Raw genomic sequence first — 23926 nt, forward strand, 5'->3', positions numbered from 1 at the left:
AATCAACCCAAAGGGAGGCACTAGTGTCCTCACAGGAAGAGGCTCTGGCAGGACAGATGGCTGATCCAGAGTCCAATGTACAGGCAGTGAGCCAGAGCTGGGTTCAGCTTACATCCTTCACATGATAGGACCAAACCACCAAGCCACATCTTCCTGCCTCAAAACAAAAGATGTGGCACTCCTCTCCTCGCCTCTGCTCCAAGTATAAATTCTCTGTGACTTGCCCAGGTTGGACAGAGGGTAGATAGGAGGACAGATGGAGGTTCAAGGGCCCCACTGGAGGCAAACCACTGATCTCTACAGAAATCCTGCCAGGAACCCTGAAATCCATCATTTATAAAGATAATTAAGAAAAAGGGGAAATTATTAAAATTATGGTGAAGGTAAATATTTGACATGGCTATGATATAATATATAGGGTATATATGTGTTTAACTCATATAAAGCTAAATAAATATTTCTGTATTTCTATGGGTTTTATTGATCAATAAATGTTTTATTTATTTATTTATTTATTTACTCACTTACTTATGCAAGAAAGAAACCTGGTATGTATAATGTATAAACAGAGGTGAGGGGGAATGTGGAAGTGTGAATGTTTTTATTATCTGCTTTCTGATTTTTCTGAAATGAACATGTATTGTTTTTGTAATTAGAAAAAAAGTAAACTATACCTTTCATTTTAAAAGGGCATTGTATCTGACATTAAATACAGACCCTTCCAACCCAGCCAGGGCCCCAGCCTCAGACCCTGCTCCCTCTCCTAAGTCCTCTACTGTGCCCTGGTCCCCATGTACCACCTCTAGCCTTTGCCCCTTAGCTCTGGCAGGATTCTGAACACACCTGTGTGGGTCAATTGAAAGCTCAGGGAGAGCATGGTCAGAGACCATCCATTTGTCCACACTGAAGGTGACTCACCCCACAAGTGATGACCCAGATGACCCAGGATGACCCAGGATGACCCAGAAAAGAGAGAAGGCTGTTAAAAGTAAACAATAGATCCCAAATGGAGTCAGTTGTGCTAATCCCATGACACCAAAGAGGGCTTAATACCAAACCTAACTGCAGTTTCAATCTTCCCCATGAATGTAATCTTAACCAGTTTGGAATTTCCTGATCAGCACTGATGAGGTAATCTAAATAATAAGATCCTTTTGTTCCCCAAAGTGAGGTGACTTTGCCCCCCCAATTTTTTTTTTTTTTTTTTTTTGGTTTATGACTTCCTTGTCCTGCCTTTAAAAACCTTCCCTTTCTATAGCCCTTTAAGAACTTTCTACTTGCTAGACAGGATGCTGCCTGATCATGAATCATTCAATAAGGCCAATTAGATCTTTATAATTTTCTTGAATATCTGTTATTTAACAAGAGCAAAGTCCAAGAGACTGATGGAGGGGAGACTCATGGAGAGAAGGCAGAAACAGCGGTTCTTGGTACCAGGAGCAGGAGGATGGCATGAAATGGAGGAAGGACTATGGGTCACAGGCAGAGGCAGAAGTGCCAAGGCTAAGGCCAGTGGTGGCCTGGCCCAAGCAGCTGCTGGGCCCACATGCACACCGCATCCCTGTAAGGCCTTCTGTAGGCAGCTGAGACCCCAGATGCCACTCGGGCAGACCCTCCACCTGCACAGCCTGCATTGGCCATACCAGTAGGTCACTGGCTGTTTCAGGGAGGGCCTACCTGGCAGGGGAGCTGCAGTGAGCTAGATGAACTTTTTGGAATTACCTTTAAATCTCTGAACTCAAGGTTAATCCTGAAACATTTAATACATGGTACTTTTGTATTTGGTAACATCCCCAGGAAGATCATGGTTCTTTTTTTTTTTTAAGTGTATTTATTTATTTTGAGAAAGAGAAAGTAGGAGTAGGGGAGGAGCAGAGAGAGGGAGAGAGAGAGAATCCCAAGCAGGCTTTTTGAGGTCAGTGCAGAGCTGGATGTGAGGCTCAAACTCATGAACTGTGAGATCATGACCTAAGCCAAACTCAGACGCTTAACAAGCTGAGCCACCCAGGTGCTCCAGAATCATGGTTCTTAATGGATAGCAGCCCTGCACACATGAACCACACCTGAAGATGACCAGAAGAGGAACAGGACCAGGGATCCCTGAAAGTTCTCCTTGCTTCAGGAGAAACCTGAGAAATCAGTCTGTATCTTTAAGACTGGCATCTCCTCTGCAATCTCTCCCAGAGGGCTGCCACTGCTCATGCTACCAGCCCAGGCAGATTGTGTGCTGCTTGCCAGGACGTCCAGTACCATCCACCACTCTGGGGCCTGAGGGAGGAGGCCAGAGTACAAGGAACCTGAGAAGACATTCTTGGAGGAAGGCAGTAAAGGATATAAAAGGAACAGTCTAGTATTAGGTGATACTTAACAGCACAGGCCCTAGTCAAATCCACCACTCCATCCTGACCAGGTGGGTGATTTGGGGCAAGGGAATCTCTATGTGCCCATTTCGTCACCTCTAAAACAGGAGCAGTTCTTACCACCCACAATTGCTTTGAGGATTAAATGAGTTGATATTAATCACAGAGTGCTCAGAACAAGCCACCTGGTGAATAACTGTTTAATACATTTAGTGCTAAGAACATGGAGTTTGGCAGCCAATGTGTTGTGTCAGGCAGGATCCGGTGCTGCACTGGTCCTCTTTTCCTATCTGCAAATCATGGATAATGAGCATCTCCCTCCCAAAACAGAGTTAAGTAATCCATCTAGGAGCACATGGGAAGACAAAACTAGTTCTACAAACATCTGAAAGTTTAAAATGAATGTCTGACCCTGGTTCCCATAGCACACTCCACATTCCTAAGCCCAGGAAAAAGGAGGCCAGAGTTGCTCCCTTTGTGCCCAGGTGACCCCATTCACTCCACAGCTCACATGTGTAAAGCTCCAGAATGGTATCTGTCAGCAAAGCCACCTACTCAGGGTTTTAAATCCACTAATGAATCATTAAAAAAAGTAAAAATAGTGAAGAACAGAAACTCTCAATGTATTACACATAAGTTTTAGGAAATGTTTATCAGTTACATGTATATTGTAGGTGGCAATAAAAGGCATTCTCACTGGGATCATGGTCAGGACTCTGAGTGCCACTGCCAGAGCTTACCTGGTATCAGCTCTGCATCCAGAGCTCAGGGCCAGGGCCAGGAGGATGCCCAGGAAATGCATGACCACCAGGGGGCACCCAGCACACAGCACCCACTCTGTCAGGGACTGCCAGGGTTCTCAGGCCAGGCTTTCAGGCTGACAGCAAGCTCAAGCCCACCACAGGTTCACAGCCCAACTCCAGAGATTAGCAGCAAGGGAACTGTAGGCTCAGACCCTCTCCACCTCCATGCCTGGCCTTTCTTTCACACCCAACCCTCCCAGCTGTCATCTTCCGGTCATCTGCTTTCCTTCCTTTAGCTGATCCATTTCCTCTTGCCCAACCAGCCCTTTCCCTCAGTCCCTATTCTCCCTTCTTTTTCCTCCTTCCTCTAGCCATCACCTCTCCACCCCCTCCTCCTGTGCTAGGACACAAACACATACACACAGTTTTTCGGACAATTTAGCCTTTATTTTTGAAAATAATTCTGTAGCTTCAACTTTCTTCCATGAACCGAGGTCAGGCCAGAAGCAAAAACACACACATTGCTCTCCAACTTGCCATCCTCATCCTAATCTGAGCAGATAAGGATATGCCCCGGAGACAGCGGAGGGAGGCAGGAGCCATCCTGTCTTGGCTGTTCTACCTCACCCTGGGAAGGCCACCAGAAACCACAACCTTTAGGGAGGAGCCTGTGCACCAAACCCCAGGGGAAAAGGGACACAAGGAGCTAATCTCTCTTCCACAAAGCCAGCATGAACCTCCTAGAGCAAAAGGGAAGGGATCAATTTTTAGAAAGGTCAGGATCCAGGAACAGAGTCTGTTTCTTTGAGGCAGGATGAGGGAGGTATGTCCCAGCACACCAAGGCTTTCCCCCTACCACCTTTCCCCCAACTTCTGCAGACAAACTGAGGAGACGTCTTGCTTTCCCCCTTCAACTTCTCATCTTAGAATCACAAATTGTTAAGCTGCAAGGAAAGAAGAGCAGAAAGGAGGTCAGGGATAAGGAGAAGGGTAGAAGAGAAATAAGAGTAGGTGGCAGTAAACCCTGAAAGCCTAACAGCTCCACCCAGACTCTGATGATGAAACCCCTTTGGTTAGTTTCATTTTGGCCACAGATAAGTCCCCTTTTCAAATAACCCAGCAACCCCTCAAATTGGGGGAAGGTAGGGGTGGGGAGCAGGTATAGGAGGTGAGCTCACACCCTGGCTGGAAGAGCCGGGACAGGGGAAAGAGAGCTGGTCAAGAGAACTAAAGTTGCTCACCTCTCTGCAGATGCTCTAGGAGAAAACCTGGAACATGGAAGTCTATGGCTCCAACATGCCCAAGTCTCTCCCCTACCACACGGTGGTTTCTTGCTTAATACTGCTCGACATATCCCAGGAAGTTTCCCCTGATGTGATCCACCCCCCTTGAGAATGGGAGAATAACCCTCACCTTATCCTCTGTGCTTCTGAATGCCACTCAAAAAAAGAAGAAAAAAAGAAAAAAAAAGATAAATGTACCCAAGAGAGACACACAGAGAGGGCGATGCAGCCTAAGGACACGGTCCCATCTCATCCCATGATATGGCAAGGAAGGAGCCCAGGAGGAACAGGCACCGCTAATTCCAGCTAGGATCATAGCCATCCCAGGTCTGTGGGGGAGCCAGGTGGACACGGCGGCCCCGGAATAGGAAGCTGACAATGCCCCGGTAGCCAGCCCTGGGAACACCAGACTTGAGGTCATCCATGACGCCCAGGGCTTTGGCAAAGGCCTTGAAGCTGTCCCTGCCTGTGTACTGCACCCGCACCTCCCCCAGCTCGTTCTGCTCACTGGTCCTCACTTTCTCCACCTGCAGCAGGGGAGCCCCATAGACACGGGCAAGGAAATCTCGGTCATAGGTCTCCTGCCGCAGATATGAGAGATCCAGCTGGGTGAAGGGCACGAAGTGCTGGTTCAGTTTGATGAACTTGAGGTGCTGGTCAAAGAACTGCCCGTGGCTTACACCCTTGCGGCCAAAGGTCATCGTTCTGGAGATTTCAGGTCGCACACAGGCCCGGCCCTGCCGCTGCTCAGGCCTGCGCATCCAATCATCCCAGAAGGCCCTGGGCCACTTGGGCTCCAGCTCGGCCCAGAGCTCAGCCAACAGCAGCCAGCCCAGGCCAGGAAAGAAGTCTGTGCGGTAGAGCAGCTCTGGCTTGCTCGAGTCCACCATCTGCTCCTTGCCATTGTCATTCCAGGCAGACACACACCAAAGGGAGGGGTCAGCCTTCAGCAGCGGGTAGGTGGCCTGGAAGTACTCGAAGAAGTCTGGCGCCACCTCCAGGTCATCCTCCACCACCACAGCTGCTGAGAACTTGAACCTATGGAAGACCTGGCCCAGTGCCCAGCGGTAGTGCCGTGCAATCTTATAGTAGCCCTGGAACTTGCGGTGGTCGGGGGGCACCGCAATGTTGCTCAGGTCTGGCTGCCGGATATGCGTGACAGCACTGCCATAGGAGGCGATGACCTGGGCTGTCTCCTCGTGCCCGCAGTCCTGGCTGACGATTATGGGGAAGTGCTCAGCCGAGGGCCGGTAGTGCAGCAGCTTGTCCAGGCAGCGCCGGACAGTGCTGCGGTCACAGGCAATGACCAAGATGGGGATCACGGCTGGTGGTGAGGACACAGGCACACGCGGTGGAATGGGTGGGGCAGCAGTGGGCACCCTCCACCTCTGGCTCCACCGAGCATGATGCTCCCTGATCTGCTGCAGCAGCCCCCTCTGCCTTTCCAACTCCACCTGCGCGTCCTCGGCCAGGCGGATCACCTCGCGGGTGAGGCTGGCGGGATCATCATCCAGAGAACTGTCAGAGGGCAGCCGGCCAGGCGCTGGGCGTGTCCAGAAGAAAAGAAGCAGCAGGGCATTCCAGGCCACAAAGAGGATGGCGCCCCACAGCACAAGCCCTGCAGACTGCTTCTTCAGCATCCTGGCCCCCGAGGGGGTGGCAGGCAAGGGTGGGGCTCAAGGCTGCCCTTGGCTTGCCTAGTTCACTTCCACAGCTCTAGGGATGCTTTCTCTGGACCTCAGGATTAGGAAGCAGCCATGCACCTGAGAAGACAGAGAAAACCAATCTTCATCACAAAAGCATGGGGCTGTCCTAGGGGGAGGAATGCAGGATGGGAGAGGAGGGAGCCCAGGAGGTGGACTCCAGAGCTCTCTTAGAAAAGAACAGCCCATCTCCTAATCTGGGATGAATGGGGAAGGACAACATACTCTCCTCACTCCAAAAGGAGTCCATGTGTCCTCAGAAAAGCAATGTGGTTTGAAGGGAAAATAGAAAGTGATGTTGTAAAGGAGGAAGCAAGGGAACCCCACTTTCCCTTCCATACCTGACAGATTTCATTTCCATCTTCCATCCAGAGTTTAGGGGCAGGAGTGGAGGGGAGACCATCTGACTCTCATTCCTCAAATCAAACTGCTCAATGATTATTGATTTAAAAACTCTAATATCACACCTCTGGGCTAAAATCAACACCCTACCTAAAAAGGAAGCACTAGAGACATTCCTACAAAGGTCAGGGGCAAACTAAGCTCCCCACCATGTATATGACTAACATTCTGCTAGAGGGATCAGCCAATGTGAATGGGCTACAGAAGAAAAAAGCAGAAGTGGAAAAAGAAACATGACTATCTCTATTTATTGCTACTGTAAGAATATGCCTGGAAAACTGTAGAGAATTAATGATAAAACCACCCCAAACAACTGAATAACTGAGCAAAGTAGCAGGATATAAACATTAACATGCAAAAATAGGCTTCAGATAAACAAAAAATAACTCATTAGAAGAAACAATGGATGAGAAAATCCTATTTACCCTAGCCATGAAAATGATAAATTAAGAATAAACTTAAGAAATATTCAAAACCTACATGAACAAGATGATAGGTCCTGAAAGACACAAGAGGACTTAATATCCCTTGTTCTTAGTTATGACACCTCAACATCATCAAAATCTGAATAAAAATCAATTTTCTGGGAGCTAGACAAAATGACACTAAAGTTCATGTGAAAAAAATAAACACACAAGATCTAGAAAAATAATGAAAATGAGGTGTGAAAAAGAGACTAGCCCTACCAGCCATTAAAATACTACATATTACACAGCTTCTATAATTAAAACTATGTGAAAAATAAACTCAAAATGGATAAAGGACCTGAATGTGAGACAGGAAACCATCAAAACCCTAGAGGAGAAAACAGGAAAAGACCTCTCTGACCTCAGCCGTACCACCCCCAAAGGCAAGGGAATTAAAAGCAAAAATGAACTGTTGGGAACTCATGAAGATAAAAACCTTCTGCACAGCAAAGGAAACAATCAACAAAACTAAAAGGCAACCAACGGAATGGGAAAAGATATCTGCAAATGACATATCGGACAAAGGGCTAGTATCCAAAATCTATAAAGAGCTCACCAAACTCCACACCCGAAAAACAAATAATCCAGTGAAGAAATGGGCAGAAAACATGAATAGACACTTCTCTAAAGAAGACATTCGGATGGCCAACAGGCACATGAAAAGATGCTCAACGTCACTCCTCATCAGGGAAATACAAATCAAAACCACACTCAGATATCACCTCACGCCAGTCAGAGTGGCCAAAATGAACAAATCAGGAGACTATAGATGCTGGCAAGGATGTGGAGAAACAGGAACCCTCTTGCCCTGTGGGTGGGAATGCAAACTGGTGCAGCCGCTCTGGAAAACAGTGTGGACGTTCCTCAGAAAATTAAAAATAGACCTACCCTATGACCCAGCAGTAGCACTGCTAGGAATTTACCCAAGGGATACAGGAGTACTGATGCATAGGGGCACTTGTACCCCAATGTTTACAGCAGCACTCTCAACAATAGCCAAATTATGGAAAGAGCCTAAATGTTCATCAACTGATGAATGGATAAAGAAATTGTGGTTTATATACACAACGGAGTACTATGTGGCAATGAGAAAGAATGAAATATGGCCCTTTGTAGCAACGTGGACGGAACTGGACAGTGTGATGCTAAGTGAAATAAGCCATACAGAGAAAGACAGATACCATATGTTTTCACTCTTATGTAGATCCTGAGAAACTTAACAGGAACCCATGGGGGAGGGGAAGGGAAAAAAAAAAAAAGAGAGAGAGAGGTTAGAGTGGGAGAGAGCCAAAGCATAAGAGACTCTTAAAAACTGAGAACAGGGGCACCTGGGTGGCTCAGTCGGTTAAGCAGCCGACTTCGGCTCAGGTCATGATCTCGCGGACCGTGAGTTCAAGCCCCGCGAGTTCGAGCCCCGCGTCGGGCTCTGTGCTGCCAGCTCAGAGCCTGGAGCCTGTTTCGGATTCTGTGTCTCCCTCTCTCTGACCCTCCCCCATTCATGCTCTGTCTCTGTCTCAAAAATAAATAAACGTTAAAAAAAAAAAAAAAAAAACTGAGGGCTGATGGGGGGTGGGAGGAAGGAGGGGGGAGGAAGGGGGGAGTGGGAGGAGGGGGGGTGGGAGGAGGGGGGATGGGAGGAAGGGGGGGTGGGAGGAAGGGGGGGGTGGGAGGAAGGGGGGGTGGGTGATGGGTATTGAAAGGGGCATCTTTTGGGATGAGCACTGGGTGTTGTATGGAAACCAATTTGACAATAAATTTCATATATTTAAAAATAAATAAATAAATAAAACTATGTGATAATAGTAGGTAAATAGATTATCCAAAGGAATACAATTTAAATTACAGAAATAGATCCCAAAACATGTAGAAACCTAATATACGATACAGGTGATATTTAAAATTACTAGGGCAAAAAATGTCTTATTAAGAGTGTTATAACAACTATATAGCTATTTGGAAAAATAAAATTACATCTGTGCAAAAGAATAACTTCCAAGTGGATTAGAGATCTAAATATAAAAAATATAACTATACAAGTGCTAGAAGAAAATATGGGTCAATTCCTCTATAACCTGGGTAGGGAGAAAGGCTTTCTAAGTATGATTCAAAATCTAGATGCAGTAATAAATAAAACATTTTTGCATGATAAAAACACCATTAGCCAAGTCAAAGGACAAACTGGGGAAGAATATCTGCAATATACACACAAATATACAAATAAAAAGCCAATACCCTAAGAGACAAAGAACTTTTACACTGAGGAGGTAAAAAGCCAAAACTCTGTCTTTAGACAAGGGCAACTCACAAAAAGATACTGAAATGGTCCTTACACATATGAAAAGATATTCAAGTTCACTTATAACAGAAAAATGCAAATTAAACTATATTAAGAATTTCTCACCTATCAGACACAAAAATTCAAACCCCTGTCCTTGTATTAAGAGTGTCAATTGAAAAACACAAGTTCTTAATTTTAATGATAATCAGTTATCAGGGGTTTTTATCTTTTATGGATCATGCCATTGGCATTGTATCTAAGAAATCTTTGCCCAAATCACAAATATCTTTCCTTGTTTTCTTTTTTAGGTTTTATAGTTTTAGGTTTTACATTTAGGTTCATTTTGAGTTAATTTTTGTATATAGTATGAGGTATGGAACTAATGTCCTTTCAGAGCATTCTGGCAGTTTGTTAAAATGCTAAACAGAAGACAACCATACCACCAAGTCCACTCTTATATATATAGTCAAGAGAAATAAAAACACATGTCCATACAAAAATTATCTGGAATGTTTTTGCAGCTTTATTCATAATCGCCAAAAACTGGGAGAAACCCAAAGGCAATCAACAGAGGAATATGGATAAACAAATTGTGGTTTACCTGCAAAATGGTATAATATATAGTAATAAAAAGGAATAAACTACTGATACACACAACACATGGATTAATCTCAAAATAACTGTGATATGTGAATGGCCAAAAAAAGAGCACATACACTGATTCCACTTAAATAAATCTCCAGAAAATATAAAATAATCTATAGTAGCAGAAAGCCAATCGATGGTTGCCTAGGCATGGAGACAATGAGGACAGTGAGGGGAGGTATCACAAAGGAACAAGAGGAAACTTTGCGGGTATGGATGCAATTTATTCTATGTCAATTATACCTCAATAAAACTTTTTCTTTAAAAAAAAAAAGGCAATATTGGGTTAAATGACAAAATTGGAATATAGACAAAGTATCAGTGTTGATCAACTGAGAGCCATACTGTGGTCATGGAAAATAATATCCCAATTCTTAGGTAAATTAGATTGAAGTAATTAGGAGAGCCAAGAAAGCAACTTCTCAAATGGTTCAGAACACAAATATCATGTATACAGAGAGAGAGAGAGAGAGAGAGAGAGAGAGATCAAATGCATCAAAATGCTAATAGGTGAATCTGAGTAAAGGGATTAAAAGTGCCCTTATACCATTTTAATTATTGCACCTTTTTTGTAAGTTTGAATTTATTTCCAAATAAAGTTTCTTAAAATCGATATGGGGACATGGCCCAAAGTTCTGACTAGCTTTGTCCAATATAGCCCAAGTTAGGCACATCAGTAGGGGCAACTAAAACAATCCCTTTGTCCTGAACTCCCTAATCATTCAATGACATGTATCACACACCTGCTGTCTGCCAGGATTTGGGAAGGGACTGGGACACACATCTTACAAGAAAAAGGCATGGTCCTACCAACCCTCTCACTCTATCAGAACCCACTATTTGGAAGAATCTACCACACCCTCCAATTCCCAGGTAGCTGCCATAACAATCCACACAACTCTGTCCCTGGCCTTCCCACTTCTGGTCTATACCCTTCACATCCTAAAGCTTCAGGTATGTGCCCTCTTGTGCCCTGCTGCTCTGCCAGCTACCCCTTGCCTCACAGCCACCAAAAAATCTGGGCTTCTCTGCTAGTTACCCTTTGCCTCACAGCCACCAAAATCTCAGATTCCAGATCTCATCTCTGTACTTCTGGGCTCTTGAGCAGGCAGATCCAGTGTTAAAGGACCAAAGTATTGATCCTGAAGGGTCTCTAAAGGAACCTAGATTCTGTCTCCCTTCTGGGGGGACTACCCCAGTCCCTGCCAGCACCACCACCACATGTTGTCCTCTGAGAAACCATCTACCCCACAACTCCATAGCACCAGTCTCCTCAGAAAACTCAGGTCCATTTCCGTTTTACTGTATCATTAAATTCCCATGTTGTCAGTGCTCATATACAAATCAAGGTTTCCTAGAAAAAGAGAGAGACAACAGATTTCCAGTTTCTTCCTTGCTGCCACAATGTGGTCCATGTTGGAACTTTCCCTCCAATCTTACGGCCAGGATTCCCTATCCCCCAAATAGGGAGGTATTTCTCCTGCCTCCTAACTGACTAGGCAGGAAAAGTCTTTAGATAAAGGGATGGAGGAAGGAAAAGAGACTGAATTCTATCATCTGAAATGTTACCTCAAGGCTGGAGGAGCAGAACCATCTCTGACTTATCCATGAGCCACCTCAGACCAGCAAGCTCTCAGACTGGTGTAAAACCCCAAGGGACACCATCCTCACAACCCTGCAGATGACAAGTAAAAGCCTTCACTCTTCTCCAGACATTGGGAATTAGGTGGCCCACATCCACTTCCAGAGGCCTCTGCTCACCTAACCTTCTAAGCCATGCAGATCAAAGCAATTTTCTCAGTCCCTCAGAGGACTGGATTCTTAGCAAATCTGTAAACATTAAGAGTGGCTGGATAGCCCACAGGAAACCGCTGTTCCAGTCCAGTCCAGGCCTCTACTTTAGCCCTCAGGCCTTAGTTTGCCAGACTATGACCATTTTTTCTAAATTGTAAAACAGAACTTGTTCCTCTTTCCATAAGAGAACACAATACCCCTATTCCCAGGCTCCACTGCTTCTCTACACAAACTTACCCAGAGTCCCAGAGCAGTTTCCTACTGCTTCTCCACATATCTCCAGGACAGGATCATCTGCTCTATATGGAAGTTAATGAATGGTGTGTGCATACACAAGCACATGCACTCCCCAGGAGCTGGCTGTGACTGAGGGGTGATAAAGTACCAAGGGCCAGCCCAGCCTGTAGCCAGCAAGCCCACACACTCATCCAGAAAGTGCCGCTCTCAGTCCTACCATCAGGAGTAACAAGGGCAAGCCAAACAGCTCAGGGCAATGTGTGGTACCACCCCATGTTTTTTCACATCTCTAAAACTCAATCTTCTCACCTCTAATATGGAAATAATAATAATAATAAGATAGGAATCAATCACTGGGTTGCCGTAAGGATTGGGTGAGATAATCTGCGTCAAGTATTTAGAACAGTGCCCAGTTGTGATATAAATGCTAACCACTTATTCCTCTGTTCCCTCTCTAGCTGGCTGGCTCTCTTTGCTCCACTCTACTACATCCTTCTGGGCTACAAACACAGAAGCCTGCCTCAGGGCCTTTGCACGTACGTACCTGTATGACTGGTCTGATCTTCCCTCTCTCCTTCACTTGGTGTACTCTGACTCATGTCTCTGCCAGGGAAGGTATCAGACAATATGAAGTCTATCTCCCCTTCACAAACACTGACATCAGTGCAATCTCTTGCTCAAGATCTATAAAGTTCCCTCAGCTACAAGCTATTCAGGATGGGACCAGCTCCCCCACTGCAGCCAAGCAGCTGTGCTAGGATCTTGGACCATCAAGAGATTTGCCGATGACCTAAAAAGTGACTATTGTGTGGATGTCACTCACCCACAATTCCTTAACTGCCATTCCCAAGCCCAAAAAGCACCAAAAAATTGAGTTTTCTACACTCATTTGGCAGTAAAACCTTTGGTGAAATCTGATGTGATCTAATGTAAGACTATTTATAGCATTTATTTATCTCATTTAGTGAGACTATTTATACATTTTGCCACAGAAACCAAAATGTTGGATTATGGTGTGCTGTTCCACATTTTATACTACATCATAAACGTACTAGATCATCTTTTTAAAATCCAAAAAAATCCTGAATTCTGAAACATATCCAGCCCAAGCATTTTAGAATTATGAAAATGTAAGAGACAGCTACTCATTCACTGCCATAGTTCCATTTCAAGCCCACAGACCTTTAAATTGAACCCTCTTTCCTTATGAAATACTGTTTTAAGCCTGAACTCTTGATATAGTTTCTCAGCTAGTTTACCCATCGCTAATCTCACTTCCCTCTAAGCAACCTTCCCAAAAGCAACAGAGCATCCTTCTTAAAGTGCACACCTCGTCACAACACTAACCTGCCTTAAAAACCATCAGAAGCTACCACTGCCCACAGAAAACTCAAATTCATTATGACATGCAAGGCCTTCACAGAAAATTATCTCAAACATCCTTTTTTCAACCTCACCTCCAATCCCTAACCCTATGAACCCCACACTCTGGCTTCAGCAAGCTACTTACTTCCCCCAAAGAGTACACTTGTATGCGCTGCAGTCTTTGCTCCAGCTGTTCTTCATCTTGAGACATTACCTATGGCCCCAGTGCAAGCACTCAACACATCCATAACATCCCAGGCAGAGCCAGCCAGGCCTTCCCACGACTACACTCACACCACACTCTCTCCACACCTCCTGTTTCTCCCCTCCACACTGTAACAAAATCTGTGGTTGTGCTTATATGCCTCTCACCTTACTCCTTAGGAAAAAGTCTCTGTGACCTCTAAGCCTATTACAACTCTTGGCACATGTATGAGGTTCAAGTGGCTAGATGGGGGACTGCTTGCATTATTAGCTAGATCAGGGAGAAAGAAGACCAAACCAGCAGCACAAGACTGAAGGATTCCATTTTCCAAAGATGATCACCACATAACCCATCCCACATGCTTTTCTTACAAAGATGTAATGCCATTCCTCCCACTAGAGGTGGGGGAGATGGGGTCTATGTTCCCTCTCTTTGATCTGTGACTATGGAGAAAGTAACCATACATGATTTGCAAAACTAGTCCATGAAAGGCAATAGTTTCCACCTGTTGCTCCTGAGATGCCTGCTGTTTGAATGCAGCCATAATGATTAGAGGAAGCCCAAGCCACATGGACAGGACACCTATAGGTATTCCAGCTCACAACCCAAACTAAGGTTCTAGTAGACAGCAAGCATCTGAAAGGTTTGATCCCAGCCCTGGCCACATCTGACTTCAACTGCATAAAAGACCATGACCAAGAACCACATAGCTAAGATAGGAATAAAATGATTCTGTTGTTTTAAGCTTTAATATTTTGATGTGATTTGAGATACAGCAAAAAGTATCTGAAATAATGAGTAAAAGAGAATCTAAGTAGCTTTGATAAGCACAGCCCAGTGTTCTTCCTGTCCTCTGTGCTCACGCCCCAAGTCCAAGTTGAGGCCTGCCTCAACTCATATTCCTTTCCTTATTAGAAGCTATTGTTGAATAAAAACATTTAATGGCTTAAATCAATAGCAATCATTTATTCTCTCTCATAGTTCCAACAGGTCAGGAATTTGGACAGTGAAGCACAGAGGAGATGACCTGTCTCTACTCCATGATGTCTAGGACCTCAGCTGGAAGACTCAAAAAGCTGGGGCCTGGCTTAAAGGCTTATTCTGTCACATGTCTGCAGGTTGATGTTAGCATGGTTAACTGAAGTGCTGGCTGCAACACCTCCACGTGGCCTCTTCACGTGGCCTGGGTTTCCTCTGAACTTGATGGCTGGGTTCCAAAGATGAGTGTTCCAAGAAAGAGAGTAAACCAGGTGAGACTATATCCTTTTCATGATCTAGTCTTGGATCACTTCTGCCTACTCATAGGTCAGAAGAATCATGACTGCCTCCCCATACTCAAAGGGAAAAAACCACAGATCTCACCACTGGTGGGTGAGAACAAAGTCCAACTGTAACAACAAGTGGAATGGGATATTGATGGGGTGACTATTTTGGGACAAAACAATCTGCCACACCTTCCTTTTCTAAAATAGAACAATAGTCTTTTTAACCCTGACCCAAGTTCCTGAGGTTCTGTTATTAATGACATTTGCCTGCAAGGCACAGAAATCAAAATTAGTTTTGATTTGCTAGAATTTTTACACTCTTTTAGCCAAGTGACACATCTGATCCACACTACCAAGTACAAAGACATCTGCACTGTGGTGCAAGATGAGTGAGCATTTTGGGTGTATAAAACCCTCAGCAGGCTATAAGCAGATCCCACCAATCCCTATGGGTCTCAATTTCTTCCTCTGAAGGACTGCCTAGAAGCTGTGAGATCCCTAACACTCTGATTCCATGGTATTACCTCTGTAGCTAGTCCTCCATCTCTGGCAAAAATATCCCTTAAACAGCAGAACACCAGATAGTCAACTTCTCTTTGTGAGCAATAATGGAGAAGTCATACTTAGATTTAAAAAAGTATGCAAGTTGAAGGAATGTTGACAGGCTTTCCCTTCTATCTTTATCTTGCTTAGTATGTTAAAAAGCACTGCCTAAAAAACCCAAAGGATAGAATACACCACAGATAATGGAGACCAAACTGAATTTCATTATGAGCCCTCTGCTAGACTCTTGCATCATGTATAAGGCTCCATAATTTCACAAGAAATGAAAAGAAGTCAGAGAAGATACACTAAGTAATTCAAGAACTTACAGAATAAGACCTAGGAGGAAGGGATGCGGGTTATTCATCCTGAAAAAGAAAACACTAAAAGTATGATGTTGGTGTAGCAAAAAGCATGATGGCCTGGGAAACCAGGTAACCTTGGGCAGGTCACTTGACCCACTTGTTCCTTGGTTCCCATAATTTGAACAGGGATAGAGTTGATTTGGCTCTTCTCCACGTTCCCTGGTTTCTAATGATGAAAAGGACAGCAACAATCTCCTCAATGTCCCAAACAGGAAATTAGTTTAACTTGTCACATAGGCCATTGAGGTTAAACATAACTACAATACTAACTCTGAGAGAAGGACACAGAAGCAGGAATCCAGGAGAGCGCAATGGTCTCCAATAATGGGGTCAGACAGGGGTGATTCACAATGAGAGGCAGACTCGGGATGTAAGCATCTAAGAGAAAAGGCTCCGTGGTCTGAAAACTATTACAAACGACAGAAAATAAAGCTGCATCTCTCATTTGGGGACGACCTAAAGCAAAGAGTAATTAAACAGGCCACAGGATCAAGGGTTAACCAAGGTGGAGCCTCACCCTGGGGCTCACTGTTCAGTACAAACACAAATCAGCTGGCCACACAGCCCCTCTGCTCCACAGTTTATAAGATTCGGGGGAGAGGGGGGGAAAGGCCTGCACGTCTCAGGAGGCCCCAACTCCACACACGTGAGCTAACAGGAGGAAAAAGTTTTCTTTCCAGTTTACGTATTTTCACATTGTGTCAATTCTTCCTGGAGGCTGAGGAGAAAGAACCCTAGTGGAAGGGACGCTGGGTGGGGATTGGGGAAAGGCCACCTCCCATTGCCGCTCCCCAAACCCTCTGCAGCAATCCCACCCCCTCTGGCCGTGCACCCACGTACGCCCTAAGGCCGAGTTTCACAACCGCTTCCCTCCCGGTGGAGCCTGCCCGCCCTCCCTCCAACAGCTGGAGGCCCGGATTCCGAGAGCGGAACGCGGAGTTCGACTTCCCGGCTAGAGAGGGGTGCGCGACCGAAACCCGGGGCGGGCCGGGCCAAGTCCTCTCTGAGGCTCCCGGGCACCAGGGCTGTCGGGGAACACGAAGTGCTCGGAGAGGAGCAGCTTCTCAAGCCGGGACCTGAACTCCTGGAGCGCCCTCTCCACTCCCGCGGGGCCTCCTTCAGTTGGACCTCCATGCCCTCCCTGGGACAAGCCTCAGAGCGGACAGACGCCGACGTTTCAGGCCCCTACTCACCAGGTCCTCCCAACTTCCCGGCCCTGAACCTGGACCGCCCCGGGGCGCGGGGAACAATCCCGGTGCCCCGGCGCGTTCCAGGCGCTCGCGCGGGTGCCGGCGCCGGCGCCTTCCTCCCGGCCGGCCCTTCCTACACGAACCGGACCCGCCCGCCGGGCGAGCAACGTGGCCCTTCCCCGGTAAGGGCGGGACGGGGAGGGCCGAGGGGCGGGACCGGCCGCCCTCACTCGCCAGCGGCCCCTTTTTCCCGGGCCCGCCTCCTCCCTCCGCCCGACTCTTAGCAATCACCCTGGATTTCCTCAGAACTTGATGGCTGAGCATCCCAAGTTTTCCGAGGTTCTGAACTTCAGGAGGCCCTGTGTTGGCATCTGTTACCACAGGGACCTTCCCTTCTCCCAATCGCAATCCCACGGGTCCCCACCCACACCTTCGGACCCCTCCAGTGGAGACGTCTGGAGTCTTCCCCTTCGCAGCCCCAGAGCTTGGAGCCTCATGGAATTGAAGGGGAAAGCCCTGGCTAAGGTAAGGCCAGGCAGCCGGAGGGTGCGTTCACCAAATCCAAGGCCAAGCGTCTGGGGCCAGCTCTCAGCAACCTGCTCAACGCTGGCTTCCGGGAAGGAGGAGTTGGGGGCAATAGGTCACAGGGTGGAGGGCTATGAGAACAAAAACCAGGGTGCCAAAAAGGAAGCCAGAGAGGAAACACCTGCTGCCAAAAGCAGAAGAGGGCCAGCTGTTGTTTCTTTTCTTTTTTTCTTTTTTAAATACTTCCATTTTGTTGTTTTTTTCCTTTCGAGGTGGGGAATGAGAGCTGTTAGTTCTAAGTACAAGAGCAGAGACAGACTTGTTCCTGGGGTAAGAACCATCAGACCTAAGGAGTAAAGGACTTAATCACAGGATTTTGTGGTAGCCCTGTGAAAGGGGGTGAGGGAGCACCCTGGAAGAGCCTTGATGTCTGTATCTGACCCTGGGAAGTGAGGGTGGAGAACTTAGAACTACTGGCTACTCAAGCACATGACTTTTCTGAAAAGGACTGAGTCCAGGGCCAGCCCTACCATGTGACCAGGACACACTCTGCAGGCAACAGGCCCTCCCCCCAACCACTTCCCTCCTGTGTTCCAGAGCACATAGCAGGCAGAAACTTAGCAGTGTGTAGTTACTGACTGATTTTGCTAACTTGTTTCTACATGAAACTAGGAATTACCAGGGTTCTCGAGAAACAAAAAGGCAGGGCATGCCCAAAAGGCACCCCATGCCTGGGGCTGAGGAAATAAACCAACTGCACAGAGGCCTCCTCATGAAGGACCCTCCTAGAAGCTCTGAAGAGTGTACATTAATCATTCTATTCTTCAGATCAAGAGTGTGAATATCAAGGGTAAGTGACAACCAGCTGACAGTTGCAAGACCTAGTGAGGAGCATGGCCATGTTTTAAACCCAGGCATCCCTGCCTCCATAGCTGGCACTCATTCCTTCCTATCATGCTCCCTTGCTCTGAGATGGCTGTGTGTCCAACAAGACAAGTGCACAGTGGGGCAGGAGGGAAGTCCTGGTAGAAGCAATTGGAGACTAGCCTGAAGGAGCAAAGTGAGAAAAGAGCTGACACCTCAGAGGCTGGACATGCGTGTATATGCACGTGCGTGCGCACGTGTGTGTGTGTGTGTGTGTGTGTGTGTGTGTCTAAGGATTCCAGCTGAGCTGATTTCATGGACCATGGTAGGAAATGCAAGCCCACGCTCATGTGCCAGCCAGCAGCCATGGTCTCTGCACTTCTGCCCTCTCTTTGTTTTCCTCATGAAGGGAGTTGGGGAATATGGAAGGCCTACACACTCACACTCCATGTCAAAGTAAGAAGGAAAAGGATAATTCCTAAAACTGTAGAAAGTTGGGAAACACTGGTTTGCAGATCCAAGATATCAGGAGCTAAAATCACCCTCCAGGACAAAGGACACAGTGGGATGCTGAAAGGTAGGGCAGACCAACCAGCCCACGAGATGTCACATTCCCACCTCTAACAATAATCCTTCTCTATCTAAGGCAGCTCAATGGGGAAAAGAATGGGGGACTGTTTGTGCACTATAACTCACACCCAGTGACTACTGTCCTTTGTTGAAATTCCAAGGCTCACAGGAAGATCTTAGGGTAGAAATTCCCCAACTGCAAAAGAACTGTCCCAAGCAGAAAGAGCCTGGTTAGTAAATTGGGATGGGCTGAATTCTTGGATGAAAACAAGAGAAAACATTTGGTATGGGAGGCAAGAAGCCAGGGTGGTAAGTGCCAAGTTGACCTGGGAAAAAAGGCCCAGGCTTTTGATGGACATTTCATGAGGAGGTACTATGGAGGAGATAAAGGGCAGAAATAAGGAGATAGGTGCCTGGATTCTGGGAATGAAACTGGGATTCGAATATCTGAAAATGGAAGAAATCCAAAGATCTGGTCACAAGATAAGAGAAAATTAGAAGGGAAAATACTGTATCCTGCCCACCCCTACTACCTCCAAAAGAGGACTGGAGAGATAAAGAGAAGGAAGTGAAAATTATTCCAACTTCCCTCCCAGAAACCATGCCTAAGATATCCTGAAACTTTTTACAATTTGGAAAGAATTCATGCTCTGAACTTAAGACCGATCTTTGCTGGAAACCATCAGAAGAAGTAAAATCAAAGTTTTAAATCAGTGTTGTGTCTGTTTTTCCCTCTCCCCTTCTCACAACATTCCCACTCCCCATGGAGACCTAGAAACACAGCTCATCAAGATCAATGACCAGTCAGCAATGTCTGTGAAATGGAACTTTTGGTTAGCTCTATGCAATTCCTTTTGGAAGACAGAATGGTATAAATAAATTCAGTTAAAACACACACACAACTTTTAGTTAAGTCTATCATTAAGTCTTAAGGTCCTGGCTAAGTGGCCTGAGCATCCTGGTAACCCTATGAGAAGGCCAATGGCTGTCTCATGACAGGATCAGGCAGAGCACAGGACTAGTGCTTTCAGTGGAAATGACGGGAGAGGAATTCTGGCTCAGTCTAGGGAGGAAATATGTCTTACCAGAGAGGCTGTCTGAAAGGGCACTGAATTCCCCTCCCTGAAAGTTTACAGCAGAATCCAGATGGCCCTTGACAGGTCAGATGCTGTAAAAGCAGCACAGAACTGGGCAGGGGATTACAGGGTCTGTCTCTCCACACTTAGGCAAACCCTTTGTGCTCAGGACTTCTGCAGCTTCCCCTTACATACAACTGGGGAAATAATCCCTGCTCTCTCTTCCTCACAACAATGTGGTGATGGAAAACTGACACAATAGCCTGGACATTTCACATAACATCACTACAAACACAGCACAACTCTGTGGTACTTTAAGTGTTTCGAAGCACTCACAGGCCTTCCAGGTAAGAAGAGGGCTGCAGATGCATCCTGGGACCACATATCCCTTGCAAAGACTGGCATCAGGAATTTGCTGGGCCAAGTTGAAGGAGGTGACATGCCACCCTGAAATCCAGACCTTCTAAAGTAGAAGCTCGGCCTGAAAGGGGCTGCCCCCGAGAAGGAACAGCTCACTACTGGGGGAAGGCAGGCAAGAAAGAAAGGACAGGAAAAAAGAAACTAACTTATAAATACAGGATTTTCAGCTTGCAAATGAACCTAGTTATTGCCTCCAGCCCCCAATGAATGTGAGGTTCAGGTGGTTACACAGCCAGTAAGAGGCAAAGAGATGCTAGAAGCCAAGCTTCCTGCCCCACAACCAGGCCATTATACCCCACTATCTATCAAAATTCCCAACACATCTCCTTTCTGTTTGTTGTCGCTGTGAAAAGCAGGTATCTGGCATAGATAAACTGGAGTTCAAGGTAGGAAAGGGAAGGAGATAAGAAGGTAATTATGAACAGGTTTGCTTTAAGTTGGAAACGGAGCCTGCAAAAATATAAAGGACTAAGAGATAACAGTCTGAAAAAACTGTCATCTAAAAGAACAGGAGAGGGGCACCTGAGTGGCTCAATCAGTTAAGTGGCCACTCTTGTTCACCACTCAGGTCATGATCTCACAGTTCATGGGATTGAACCCTACATCAGGGTTCCATGCTGACAGTGTAGAGCCTGCTTGGGATTCTCTTTCTCCCTCTCTCTCTGTCCCTCCCCTGCTGATGCTCTCTCTCACACACACAATAAATAAACTTTAAAGAAAATAATAAAGTGGGAAACAACACCTTCTTTAAAAAAAAAAAGAGCAAGAGAGAATACCAGGATATGGCAAAGGAAGAAAAGGCCAGTACTTACTCCAAGAAATGGAGCTCAGTCTCCTAAATACACACTTGGCCCTTAGATTTATCTTTCCTCCACCCCTCTTTAATCTGCTACCTCAAAGAGGCACACTTATCATAAGTGTGGAGAACCCTGAGGGCTAGAATCCCTCAATCACCTTTGCCACTTGATGATTCAGGTATTGTTTAAGAGCAACAGGATGAGACATTCAGGGTAGGCTTTTAATTGAGGACATCCAAGGCTTTTACCAGTACACTAATTCAATAAAAGAGCAGAATTCCTAATTCAGAGGTTTTTTTTGTATATAACAATTATGCAAGCATTATCAAGCAATGTCAATGGTACTATTTCATAAGTACATGGCCCTGGATACTTTCCAAAATCTATCATTTCATTTGCTCCCTGTAACAACCTGTGAGGGACCTGTAAAGTTACTTATCTCCATCTTGCAGGTGAACAGAACACTGGCAGAGCTTAAACCAACATATCTAGGGTTGCACACTAAGAAAGCAAGAGCTAGAACAAAAATCCAACTGATCTCAAACCTGTGTTCTGTCCCTGTTATCTGCATGAGATTTCATGGTCTAAACACCTTATAGGGGAGAAGGAAGAAAGACAACTTAGGAAGTTATCTAGACCATTTTCTACCCTCCCCCTCAAAGGCAGTTCTATTCAATTAGTTCCCCAATACACAGCAGCCTCCTTCTGCCTGGGTAATCCGTTCTAGTCTTATTTAGCCCTAAATGTGTTGACTCAGTGTTCAAAAGACTCTTATAGATAATCTAACCAAGCCTCTCTTCAGAAGCTGAAATTATTTTCATGTTCTCCTGGGCCTGACTTCACAATTGCCATTGCCTACAACCCCTTACAAGATACTCCTTCTGCCTGGGTAAAGAGAGGCTGGGAACAGCCTCTCTAAGAGAGTGAAAGAGAGGTGAAGCTTCCTCTGTACCCATCAGAGTAAGGGTTCTCATCAGGCACTTCATAAATGGCAGCATCCCCAGACTTGCCCTCACTCAACATTTTCTGCACAAAAGCAGTAAGACACCAAGTGGGAAGTGAGACAAGAACCTTACCTTTCTTCTCTTCTCTCAGCTGCTCCCCTGGAGATCATCAAACCCCCTTCCAGTACTCCATTTCAAAAACTTTGAATCCCAAATCAGATACACCAAACAAAGTGCAGCTTCTCTCCTGTTATCCAGGTCCAAAGTCCATGGCTGAGTGGACTCTGAGGGGGAGGAGTCTGGGGGGGAAGGGGTATGTCCAGGCCCCTCCCCCCCCAATGCAGGGTTCAGTGTCCCTCCCAGGGGTGTTACATTCCTTCATTCAGCTGGCTTATTAAGCTCAGAGTCTGGTGTTGGGCAGATCCCAGGTTCTATCCCATCTCTTGCTCAGGGAAGGGAAGTCATCCACTGTGAGGACTGGCCTTTCTGTCTTCTGCTGGGGTTCATGAGAAGAAACAGGCCATAGAACCAGCATGGCCAGAAGGCTGATTTCAGTGTTAACCTGTGGAATATTTAAACATTGTGACACTCTCTAATCTATTATATGCCCAAATGGATTCCTAAGACTTCTTAACTATTCTTTTACTCTGCTCTATCATCAAAATACCAAAAGCACTAACAATGCATGTAGATGGTCTTCTAAGAAATATAGAAAAGAACATCCTCCTCCCAGCTCCTTCTTGTCTTGTTATTACCATACACTAATCTCCTACATCTCCCAAGCTTCTTAGAGTGTTCAGTGTTTTCATCGTCCAGCTCTCCCTGAATGAACTAAATCCATTCCAGACCTAGATGCTGGCACCTTCCCCATGCATTCTTTGCTCTTTTCCCTTCACCCTCGCCTCCCCCTCTGCATCCAAAACTGTGCCAGGGATGGAATTCCCAATCTCAGTCAAACTCCTTCCCGAGGCCACTGAGAGCACTCTCCTGGAACAGAGGCCTGAGTCCTGCCAGCAATAGCTGCACAGTGTTCTAATTTTGCAGTCCGGAAGCCCACCCGCGTCGCCCCCTCTCTTCTAAGTTTATTCTAAACACACACACGCGCGCTCACACACACACACACACACACACACACACCGGTCGCCCCCTCCCTTCTAAATTTATTACTAAACACACACACACACACACACACACACACACACACACACACACACACACACACACACCCTTCCTTCCTGTAGGGGCGTGGCGTTCACATGAGCCCCCCCCGCCCCCAAAATTTAACTCCTCCCACCCTCCTCCTCGGAACCCAGTGCTCCGCATTCAATGAGGAAGGGAGTGACACAGCGACCCTCTCTAGACTCTGACACCCACCTCTCTGCCGCCCGGACGACCCTCGCCCAATCTGCGCTAAGTTGTTACCTGGATCCCTCCCGCCCGGTCTTAGCAGGAAGCCTCGGCCCTCCCGAGAGCAGAGTCCAGGCCCCAGGTTAGGTCCCGAAAGCTGGCCCAGGCCCCACCCCCTCGACCCCCGGCGGCCAGGCCCTCCCCTCGCGCTCCTTTCCCCCCCTCCCACCATCCGCCGCAGCCACTTCCGCCCGTCCTCCGGAAGTGAGCGAGAGGCAACTGCCACCTCCCCACATCCCGCCTTGTTCTTCCACCACACCCCCCTTGCTCCCGCCTATCACCACCGCCACCACGGGAGCGCGGGATGTTGGTCTGCAGGGTTTGAAGCTGTTCTGCAGTCACTGTGAATAGGACCGGAGACGAGGTGTGAGCAGGACCGAGCCTGGAAGAGAACAGAGATGAGGGCCAAAGTAGCTGCCCTGCAAGAAGGGGCGGGGCAGAGAGTCCGGCGAAGGGATGGGGCGCGCGTCACTTCGAG

At 46.6% G+C, this 23926-nt stretch overlaps 1 protein-coding gene across 6 annotated transcripts; it reads right to left on the reverse strand.

The window, feature by feature from the left end:
- Window positions 1–3528: 3528 nt before the first annotated feature.
- On the reverse strand, window positions 3529–23849 carry MGAT1 (alpha-1,3-mannosyl-glycoprotein 2-beta-N-acetylglucosaminyltransferase). Of its 6 annotated transcripts, none has more exons than XM_042932010.1 (3): window positions 23733–23849; window positions 22174–22603; window positions 3529–6149 (listed from the first exon to the last, which is right to left on the reverse strand). In XM_042932010.1, exon 3 carries the CDS (start codon window positions 6024–6026, stop codon window positions 4683–4685), a length of 1344 nt encoding a protein of 447 aa, XP_042787944.1. In that variant the 5' UTR covers window positions 6027–6149; window positions 22174–22603; window positions 23733–23849; the 3' UTR covers window positions 3529–4682. The 6 variants fall into 6 exon arrangements, with proteins under 6 accessions (XP_042787944.1, XP_042787933.1, XP_042787913.1 ...); XM_042931999.1 differs by having other exon boundaries at window positions 23730–23849; XM_042931979.1 differs by lacking the exon at window positions 23733–23849 and adding an exon at window positions 23464–23582.
- Window positions 23850–23926: the final 77 nt, after the last annotated feature.

Source organism: Panthera leo, chromosome A1 (assembly GCF_018350215.1).
Source record: "Panthera leo isolate Ple1 chromosome A1, P.leo_Ple1_pat1.1, whole genome shotgun sequence".
Classification (NCBI taxonomy): domain Eukaryota; kingdom Metazoa; phylum Chordata; class Mammalia; order Carnivora; family Felidae; genus Panthera; species Panthera leo.

Coding starts and splice junctions, on each gene's coding strand:
- MGAT1 (XM_042932010.1), bottom strand. CDS start 6,026: ATGCTGAAGAAGCAGTCTGCAGGGCTTGTGCTGTGGGGCGCCATCCTC.